Source organism: Meleagris gallopavo, chromosome 11 (genome assembly GCF_000146605.3).
Source record: "Meleagris gallopavo isolate NT-WF06-2002-E0010 breed Aviagen turkey brand Nicholas breeding stock chromosome 11, Turkey_5.1, whole genome shotgun sequence".
Taxonomy (NCBI): Eukaryota; Metazoa; Chordata; class Aves; order Galliformes; family Phasianidae; genus Meleagris; species Meleagris gallopavo.
In genome coordinates this window covers 4,290,037-4,300,866 of record NC_015021.2, presented here as the reverse complement: position 1 = coordinate 4,300,866, position 10,830 = coordinate 4,290,037, and the positions used below count along the sequence as shown (strand labels likewise).

General features: G+C 45.7%; 1 protein-coding gene across 1 annotated transcript in view; it reads left to right on the top strand.

Annotated features, from left to right (window-relative positions):
- Window positions 1-8,509: 8,509 nt before the first annotated feature.
- The window catches only part of LOC100540803 (delta and Notch-like epidermal growth factor-related receptor), a 36,125-nt gene continuing 33,804 nt past the window's right edge, over window positions 8,510-10,830 (top strand). The window contains exons 1-2 of the mRNA XM_019618856.1: window positions 8,510-8,586; window positions 9,885-9,915. Coding sequence (XP_019474401.1) covers window positions 8,510-8,586; window positions 9,885-9,915 — 108 coding nt within the window. The remainder of the gene's footprint in view (window positions 8,587-9,884; window positions 9,916-10,830) is intronic.

Genomic DNA, 10,830 nt, shown 5'->3' with positions numbered 1-10,830 from the left:
TCTTCTTGACGGCCGCTTTTGTGCGTGTCACCGTATAAATAAAATGGGGGTGTGATGCGAGACAGGCGCAAAACGAGAAGAAATCAAACTCACTTTGTAGTTCCACTATGTCGACTTCGTACAGTTTGTAGAGCAAGTGTCTGCTGAGAGACAAGCAGACGTTCCGAGCGAGAGCGAGGTCTGACTTAGCTGTGTGCCGACAGCAGGTCCTCACTGCATCGGCAACTGGAACGTAGAGTTTGCTCTGATACCCGCAAGCAGGGGTTTGGTTTGAGTTGGTTCTAGAGCCAAGCTGAACAGGTCTGTGAGCTGTGATCCCCACCAGCTGGGAACGAAAACAATCATTCTTCTTGAAAGGCGTACTTTTCTCTGAGATGAGGAACTTGATTTTAGCGGATAGGAGCGGTGGTTTATGGATTTCAGCACAAGTGTTATGTAAAGGCACTATGAGCAGTTGGTTTCCCTGTGCTTGTCAGAAGCTGCTGGGTACCCCACACAGACAAAGAGATACCCAGTGCAGAGTGGGGACCCTGAGCCCGCTGTGGGGTTGCTGCACCTGCTGGGGGGGATGCTGCAGGAGAGGGACCCGAGGTTGCACACAGCACTTGGGGTGAGAGAGAAATGGAGCAGGGAGAAGGAGTAGGGGAACGCTGGGTCGATAGTGACATGCTGCCTTGGTTGGACGGCCTGGCTCTGTGCCCCTTTGTGCACTCAGGTACTGAAACTGAGGAGATTCATTGTAACAAACAGGTGATACTGCCAAGGAGAGCACTCAAGGCTAACAAGAATTGGGTGCTTACGCTACATAGAATGAAATTATCGGTGTGATTTTATTCAGCTTCCTGATGTGTGTGCGTTACATTACAGCCCATGACGACGGGTTTTTGCATGCCATAGCTGTGGGCATGACCACATGCTGTGAGGAACCAGGGCAGCTGGAGGAGGACTGTTCTGGGAACCTCTCAGCAATGGAGGTCCATAGGCAGGGGAGGCTGCGCCCTGGAGGCCACTACTTTGCAGTGGGCATCCACCTGTGCACCTTGCTGTTGGCTGGCTGTAGCTGAAGGCTCTGGGCAGCACGTCACCCTAAATGCTGAGTGCATGTACGTGCAGTTCTTGTCATTGGGAGCTGCTGGGGAAGCGTGTGAAGAGCTGTAGGTGCTGTAAAAAAAACAAGTCAGCGCGATCCAAACCTGCAGGCTTAAGTGATATGTTTGACTTTTGCTAGTTCCTGAAATGGGAAGAAGGGGAAAGTCTTGGAAAGCTGCAAGAAGCCAGCTCTTAGGCGTTTTACACTCAGACAAGAGGTTAAATAGCAATATGGTGAGCAGTGGGCAAAGTGAGTGCAGTGCGTGCCACTAAGGAGGAAGGGTGCTCTGAGTCACTGGCATGCAATCTCATAATTGAAAGTTGGATCCTAAGCCATGTACGTACAAGCCAGAGCTGCGTGGGCGATAGACTAATATTCCCAATTTGTTTGAATGCCTTTTTCTGTTTCATTTTTAATTTGAAATGCTGTCATTTGAAGTAGCTTGATCTCTGTGTCTGTCTCCAAGAAGACCTGTGTTGTACATCACCAGCCTGGCCAGAGCTGCTGGCAGCACTGCCTGTCCTTCCCATGGGGAGTTGTGCAAGACCATAAATGCACGTTTTTTTCCCTTCTTTCCATGTCAACATCTCAGTCCAGTTTCAGGTGTTCCATGTTCTTCTCCTTATCCCAGGCCACCTGTCTCTTACTGCCCACATGATGTGAAACAGATCTTTGTGCCACCAGGGTGCTGAGTGGGGCCCCTGCTTCCCTGTCATGAGTGGGGAGGGTGCTGGGCATGGGATCTTGACTGCAGCAAGGGATTCTTTGGGTACTGTGGTACTGGGTAGAGTTGGTGCCTTGCACTCTATGTTCACATATTCTACAGTTACCATTATGCCAAGTTACAGTTAAGCAGCTGTGTTCAGGGATGACCATAGCAATTCCAGTGCTGTCTTTTGTAAGTTGTTTATCAAACTGACGAATGAGTGCAGGAATTGTGGAGCAGGGGCTACTTGCTTGATGTTTTCATGTGTTCTGTATGATGTCATTGTGACCTAGATGCATCTTCCATCAATCTCCAGCTGTAGCAAAGTGCAGGTCTGTTATTAGTCCATGCTATAGTACCTTCTAGTACTTGAAGGGGATTGGACTTTTTACACATTCTCGTAGTGAAAGGACAAGGGGGATGGCTTTAAACTTAAAAAGGGGAGATTTAGGTTAGATGTTAGGAAGAAATTTTTTACTCAGAGGGTGTGAGGCCTTGGCAATGCTACCCAGACAGCTGTGGATGTCCCATCTCTGGAGGTGTTTGAGGCCAGGCTGGATGGGGCCCTGGGCAGCCTGAGCTGGTGGGGGGAATCTGCCTGGAGCTATATGATCTCTAAAATCCCTTCCAACCTAAGCCATTCTATGATTCTATAGCTCTGTAGCTAAAAAAAAAAAGGCAATGAAAATATTTTCATCTTTCTCCGTATTTGTTTTGGCCTGGTTCAGTACGAAAGTCCTGAGTTGGCTGTGGAAATGGCTGCCTGGGTCAGCCCTGCCCTGCCTGCTGAGGACAGCTGAGATGGGCACCTGTCTTGTTCTGTGTAGGCGTGTGTTGGTTGTTTGTTGCTTGTGTGTCTCCTGCCTCTGTCCTACATAGCGTGTAACAGGGCTGCATGTTTCTGGTCTGAGGCTTCTCATGTAAAATATACTCCAAATATACTCACTCCTGTCAAGTTTCATGGTTTGTGCTGAAGTTTTTGGCTTTGGCTGAACACGTACAAAAATCTCAGCAGGCTCCCAGTGGAGTACCTAATGGAATTCAATGGATTTGAAGAATAAGCAAGAAAAATGTAAATATCCAGGTTTCTGGAATTTCCTGGAAGATACAATACCAGTTTTCTTCAGTAGTTATTTCCCTTTTCCTTTCCTTTTTTGCCATTCTTACTCCTATAGTGACATATCAGTCACAGGTATTTTCTCCAAAGTCAGTGGGACCATTACTTATATGAGATGCTGTGGGTATCAGTGGGCTCTAGTGGTATCTAGTGGTGGTTAAAAGAGCTGTGATCTTGCAGGCAATATAGGCATTAAAATTTCCATGCTCAGGGTAAAAGAGATCGTCTTTGTGGCTCTTAGAAAACTTTTCCTGCTCTAATTTCTGCAGTAGTGTTGCTGGTTTGTGTTCAAGCAAATATTGGAGGAAAGCAGTAGACATATGGGTGCCCCATCTGCCGGAGCCAGCTCTGGGATGCAGTGTGCCTGGTAGGGCTGCTCTGCTGACTTGGACTGCCAAGCTCAGCTGTGGGTGCCCTGTGCCATCTGTGTGTGGGCTCATTGCGGTGTTTGTGGCAGAGCACCACGGTGGTCGCAGGCAGGGCTGCCTGATATTTGTCTTAGTGTGTGTGGCGATGTCCTTAGTTGAAATAAAGCTGAAACTCTTTTGAAATCTTTATTTAAAATCACTTTCAAATGTACCCTCCATGCCTGCTTTGGGAAGTGAGGGTTGCAGATGGGATTTTGGAGCTGCTGGCTGCAGTGCTGCTCCTGTGAGGGCTCAGAAGTGTTTTTTGAAAACAACCAAGGTCTTAGCAGAGTTCCACTGGCCTGTCCGTGAGATGACTGGTATTTGCTTTGAAACCTAAATTTTCCTGGAAGCTTGATGCCAGACATTGTTTCTAGATAATAAATCCCGGGGGGTGCATAGTTTCCGAGTTCAAGCTGTCCGTAAGCCCTGTTTATAAGTCTCTCTGCTTCTCTTAGCACATGTGGGCAGAGGATCACTGTGTCCAAGTACATTTTCTGCAGGAGCCAGAGACACAGCAGTGCTGTAACCCTGGCCATCCCTGTGCAGAGCTGTGCCAAGCCCTCACTGTGGGGATGGCTCTCGGTCTTGTCCCGTGCATGGCACTGCTGGTGGGCAGTGGCACTGCCTGCTCCCATTCTACACTGTGCTGGTGCTTGTTTCAGATGCTTTACTTGGGTGAGTGGTTGCCTCTGGCTGATCAGTCGCTTGCTTCCTGCACTGTACCACTGGAGGGGCAGCCAGAGAAACTCCTAGTCTCTGCACTCCTACACCATCCAGCAGCTGCTGGGGCTGAGTGGGGTTTGGTGGGTCATCTTCGTCATCTTCGTGTGTGTATGCAAACAGCCAGGTGGGGATTCTCCCTGATCACCTGGAAATTTGATCCTCTAACCAAAGCCTGCAGTTTTGGGCTGTTTCTGGGTAGAGATTTAATAGCACATGGCTGCGGTGTATTCTCATACTATTGGAATTTATTTATTTCATGAAGCATAGTTCCGAATGTTTTCTAATGCACTGTGAAATATAGTGAGAGGTGGTTGCAGGTAGCTGGGTGTGATAAAGTGAGTTGAGTGACGCAAGGCAGGATGCTTCAAGCCTTTCTCTGCTGGGGCATGTTTGACTCCTTGTGCTCAAATGCTTAGTTTGGTCATTCTGTAGTCTGTGCAGTTCTTGCAAAGTCCTTGGGAAATATGTTTCTGTGGAATTGCTTTCTGACCATTTTTGAGTCTCTGATGTTATTTAACTCGATATCATTTGGACATAGTGATAAAAACTCAGCTATGGATCAAAGTCGGTGTAAAAATGGGTGCTGGAGTCTTGCTGCATGCTCTCCACCCTCTGTGAACAGTATTGCTTGTTTTGTTACGATTCCTTGTGCCCCATAACCACGCATTTTGAATCTGCTGATATATTCAGACTCTGGGTTGGCAGACTGTAGTTAAATACATGCAGATTATATGCCTCCATTACTGCCCAGGATACGCATCAAACACCTTTCCTGTTTCGGGAACACTGAAACCCTTCCCTGAAGAAAAGCCAGCTCTGTACAGAGCTCTGTGTGCGATGACTTCCAGGTAATTGGGTTGCAATGTACGTCTCTGCCACCAGTTTTATGGCAACGTCTGTGCATCTTTTTAGATGTAATGTCATTTTAGATGCTACTGGTGCTTTCAAACCGACTTCTCTTCTTGCTTTTATATTTGCAGTGTTCGGATGCATGTCTATTGAAAAATGCAGGATGCAGTCAGTCAACACTGTTTTTTTGAAAGTTTTGCAGCATATGGAATAACTCCTCTTTAAAACAAACACAAACAGATTGTAAGTGTAAAGCACACAAACAGCTGTCTAGACAGAAACTGCTGCAAGACATGTATAGCAGGGCTGATACTACTACTGAACTCTGGTTTTATTAAATATTATGTCAGAAGGAAAAAGTGAAAAGTATTTGAAATTTAAGCCTGAGTCATGTGGATGCAAATGTTCAGGGAGTCTCACAGCCCAGTGTTTTGGCATCATATAGCTTCAGGAAATCTTTCAAGGCATCAAAGTTTTTATACCAGTTCGCTACTATAACTTTGCAGCAGTCAGAGATCTTTCAAACAAAGCTCAGTGAAATGCAGCAAGCTCATCTGGCACCACTTAGCCTGTGCCTTTTTTCTACGTTGTTTATTCTTTGTAGAAAATGAATGGCTCTGGAAAAATGCTAATTTTGGGAAGCATTCTATGACCAAAAGAAAATCAAAATCAGCGACTGTCTTGAGGAAGGTCCTCTGGGAAATGATCAAGGGTTCATTTATAGTGTACTACTAGTTTCTGTTTATGAAGCTGACAGCCTGTTTGATGACCAAGACAAATAAAAAGAAATTAAAAAAAAATAAAAAATCAATGGTTTCCTTGAAGAAAGACAGTTGCAGCCCAAAGCATTCAGTCTAAATAGTTCTGGATTTTAACTGCTTTGTTGTTTTGTTTTGTTTTTTTTTTTTCTTTCTGTTCCCTGATGGCGGTCAGTAGGACAGTTAATAGCGGCAGGTCCAGAGCTCTGCCATTGCTTCCCACATGTGGTCTGCACCAGGCAGGCCTTCAGTGGGGCTGCAGGGTCTTCGTGCTTGGGTCTGCATGGTGGTGGCTGCTGGGTGAGAGCCCAGCCTGAGAGTATGTGGATGTGGAGCTGGAATATCCCTTGAAGCAAGATTTAATACTCTCTTTCTTTTGCACAATGCTTTCATGTATAATAATTGAACTTATTTGCACTTCAAATAATAGATGGAAAGTTACAGGTGATGTTATTATGCTGGGCTATTCCTGATTAAGTACGTAAAACACTTTGAGCAAAGATTTTGTATGTGGGAGATTGTGAAGTGTGAAAAGACCAAATTTGGTCTTTCATAATTTATTTTTCTTGCTGAATATTGAAAATGGAAAATCCTGATGCACAAACTCTTTGAGGGATAAAGGAAAAAATAATTAAAGTTGTGTATTGTGTGTAGGAAGTTTTTCACTCAGAGGGAGGTGAGGCACTGGCACTGCTGCCCAGAGACCTGTGGGTGCCCCATCCCTGGAGGTGTTCAAGGCCAGGCTGGATGGGACCCTGAGCAGCCTGAGCTGGTTCTCCACCTAGTGATCAGCATCCCTGCCCATGCAGAGGGTTGGCGCTAGCTGATCTTTGCGGTCCCTTCCAACCCAAGCCGTTCTATGATTCTATGATTTTTGATATTTGATATCTCTTTACTTTAATGATGGCATTTCACCAAAATTGCACACAGACTCAGGAGGTTGATTTCAATGCACTGCTCCTTACTTATCTCAGCAGTTCAGTGCTGGCTCCTGAAGTGTTGGTCTTTGTGAAGAACCTCAATGCTTGTTTTCATTGGCAGCATTTAAACAGTAACTGTTTTTTCTGATGAGCCAGTTATTGTTGGTAATAGCTTCAGTGCCAGTTGGGAAACTTAAAAAACTTTGCCATGCCTGCTACTGGCCTGTTTTCCCTCACAGCCTCCCCTGCCCTCCTGTGCCAAGCACTTCAGGTATGGTGCTGAAGGCTGGGTTGGGCCACAGGTCTCTGGTTGTCTCATTCCCCCTCTGGCTGCCTTAACTGTCACCCACCTCACTAAGGGACAGTTAATGACTGAACTGTTCTGTGAGTGCAGGCTTCTCAGTGCTGTGGCCCTGAAGCTGCCTTGCCCTGCCGTAGTGTTGTGTCTGTGCCTTGCCGGATGTCTCCTCACATGAAAACATTTTCTCCAGAAATATTTGATGAGGGTTGCCAAGAACACTGAAAACAGATAGAAAGTTAATTAAATGTCCTGGAGCTCAAATTGTGGCCGCTTCTTTCTTCCTGCTCCAGGCTCCCTCTGGGTTTGAGAGATGGATATTCCATACGTTTTGTTTCAAGCATTCAAAATTGACCCTGGAGTATGTTTCCAAATATTCAGAGCCTCTGTCTGAGGCCAGGCTTTTCCAGAGAGCTTTTTACCTAGTGGACTGAGCTCTTCTGAAAATGTGGCCACTTATTCAGTACTTGGAGAGGAGAAGTCGTGTTCAGAACCTGGTCCCACTGGTGGAGCAGCTTCCCTGATGGTCTTGCATTGGGATCTAGTCCCAGCTCCACTGGGGTCAGTACCAACATTCATGACCCTGACTGAGTTTTGGGGTAGCAATTCTATGAATTGGGCTGTTTCAGGGGATTGAGAAGGCTTGTTCTGGGGGTCAAGGCCCAGCACAAGCCTCCCCACACAGCATGTTGGTGTATGGCTGCAGAGGTTTGCTTTCATCTTTCAGAAGGTTGTGAGGGAGGAGTCAAAGCCAGGAGGGAAGAACAGATCTTGGCGGTCTGGTGCTTTGCAGCTAGGGGCTTTCAGAATGTCCAGGGAGCTGAGTGAAGTTTTCATGGGGTTGTGTGTGAGGAGACTCAGGCACTGTTGCCTCCTGGTGCAAATGCAGCCAGGTTGACATATTTCTCGTCTATAGCTATTATAAGGCAGAAGTGAACCCAGACCTAGAAGCACTTGCATGTATGTGTGGAATGTAAAGTGAGACGTTTCTGTGATGTTTGCCTGGCTTGCTTACTCCAAAGTATCCATGCTTTCTGTGCATCCAATTCCAGCAGGTTGAATGACAGTAAATCAGTTGCAACTATACACAGTTGTAACTATAACTTAGAACAAAAAAAAAAAAGAAAAAAAAGTTGAAGCTTGAATCTTGTCTCAGCGTCTTTTAGGAGGAGGCTGTACAGCATGGGTCAGTGCAGGCTTCAGTTTTCACAGCTGGGCTCTGTTGTTTGGGTTAGGATCAGAAGGAAGGATATTCTGAAAGTTTTACACTGTTCTTGTCTACAGTTTTGCTGAAAGGGGCCATTGAGCTTGGTACTGTGTGTTTGGGAAAACCCTGGTAGTAAAGACAGTGTTGGTGCCTCCTGCTAAAAGGAGCCATGGAGCAAGCAGCAAATCCATGGACTACTGCCTAAGCTCAGCTAGCTCTGAGTTCAGCCTGACCCTGCCCCACTGCTGCTCCTGGCTGGTACCTTGGGTTTCCCTGAATGTCAGCACGGTTTCCTTACAGCACCATTACTTTCTAGGGAGAAGTGCACTTACTCTGTGGCTGGCGGTGGCTCATCTTTCCAGATAGCAAGATGCTTGCCTGTCTCTTGTTTGGCTAAGATAGACCAGCCAGGGCTGAGGAACAAGGTGAGCATGGATTTAGGAAGGAGAGGGTTTAATCCTGGTAAAATTCTTTTAGAAAATCTAGGAATAAACCAGCTAGAAAGTTGGTAAGAAGAAAAGGAAAAAGAACTAATATCACATGTGAGATGGGTGTTATTTACAAATCTGTTTTGAAGCAGACTTGATGGTTTGGAACATATAGAATGGTATGGGTGTTCCTGGGCTAAGTGCTACCAGGATTTGATACTCTGCTCATTGGGGTATCAGGGTACCTGTTTATCTTCCACAGCTCTAGGTCAAACGAAAATAACATTTGTGTTCAGCTCTGAAGAATGTAACTCCACAAATTTCACTTCATATGTGTTCTTGGTGTTTTTTTGGAGGACCAAATTTACCAGAAGACCAGGTGCTGGCCAGTCATTACCCCAGCACCTGGCGTGGGTGTACCCAAAGTGAGGAAGAGCTCAGGTGCAGCAATGCCAGATGAGCATTGGAGCATGGCATTGAGACCGGCTGATAGCAGCTGCAAGCTGATTTGAGATACCTGATTTGGTCTCTCTCACGTTGATGGAGTGTCAGTGCCAAGGTCTGTGCAATGGATTCTGTTTTCTACAAGGTTGGGCAGTCTGCTTTGATAAATCAATGCTAAATCACTTAAATTTAAGAGTGCAGCCTTATCTCAGCACATAGGGATATGCCTTTGAATCCATTAACTTTTATCTTACCATTTGAAGTGGCAATATAACTTTTCAGTGGTTTATAACAAATGTTAGGAAGTGTTTTCCTGTGAGTGACTGTTTTGTTTTGATTTTGTGCTTAAAGGCACTAAAGAGCCCTGAAGCTTGGATCTGGGATGTGTAATATTTTCAAAGGGCAGTGTTTTAACTTTGTACCTCTAAAATCCCTATTTGATGTGGAAGGAAGAATTCCACATTCGTAAAGGTTGCAGGAGACATTGTGGGTCCTCCTGCTGCCTTTTGCTGTCTTCAGTTTCCTCTTTCTGGTTGCTTTGAGGCTGCACGTGGCTCCCTGTGCCTCACCTCTGCAGTCCCACAGCTTCTGGCTTGGGACGCAAATTTCTAAGGAGTCACCCCACTGCAAGGAAACGGGGTTTTTCTTTTGCTCAACTGCTGCCACAGATAGAGTTCACATCAGATCCATATGGTGGGTGTCTGTCGGAACTGGGTGCGGGAGATTTTGGAATATTAGGGAAGAATATGCCAGCACTTTCCTATTATCCTTCATACAGTTTTGAGAATAAGAAAGCTTGATGAGAAACACTGGGATTGTGCAGGGCCTGGAGAGGCAAAGGGCAAGCATTCTGTGGGGCACAGTGAGCCTTGTGCCAAGGAGACTGCCTTTCATAATCAAAGGTGAGATAACTGTTTAACCGTTCTCTCCTCAGGTCCATAAGGAAAGTTGTTTCTGGAGGAATGGTGAGTTCTAAGTGATAGTTGCAGTGTGATACAGAGAGGTCATTGCTTGGAAAGAACATTCTGGCTGAGGAGTTGCACCCCATGGCCAGAAGAGATGCTGCTGGGTGTCTGAGCTCAGGACAGGGCTGCAATGAAGTCTTGACAGGTGAAGGGGTCTAGGCAACTTTATCAGCATCAAGAGAGGCTTTGGACCAATGTGAAATGCTTCATGAGTATGTGGGGCTGTTGAGTGTACAGCAATGTTTTCTTGTGGAGGAGCCGCCAACTGAGGACCAGTGGGGTCTGGGGACAGCCTAGCCCACAGCGCTGTCGGCAGAAACCTCTCACTGGAGCAGCTCAGTTCTGGCTGGCTGCAAGAAACACAAATATTGTTAAATGATTTCCAGAGGGCTTTTATGTTGTCTTTTCAATTTAGGATTTTTATTTCTCAACAGCAGAAGTTATTTGTGGTTGCTTACATGATATTAGAAAAATAGCCTCACGCAGGGCGGAGCATTAACCGGGGAAATGTCTGTAACTGGTTTGTGCTGCAGCTTACTGCGCCGGCTCTGAAAGTAACAGTCTGACCTTTAGTTTCTCTGTTATGGTTTGAGGGTTTTCTTACGTGTATGTGAAGCTTTCCAAGATAAACGAAGTGAATGTGGTTTGGCATTTAAATCACTGATGTTGTATCAAGCTAGAGAATTTCAGAAGCCATTAATGTCTAAATATATGTCATTTTGTTCATGTGGGGATAAACTTTGCCCCTGTCTATCTATCTGCAGATCTTTTTTTGGTCCAAATTCAGATCTTGATAATGTCGAAATAAATCTAAATGGCATTGCTAATGTCACAGGAGCTGCTCTGGATTTCTTCTTCTTTGAGAAGGAACTGTGTGTGTATTTCAGAGCGTCCAAATTGTACCTGTTTTTTTTT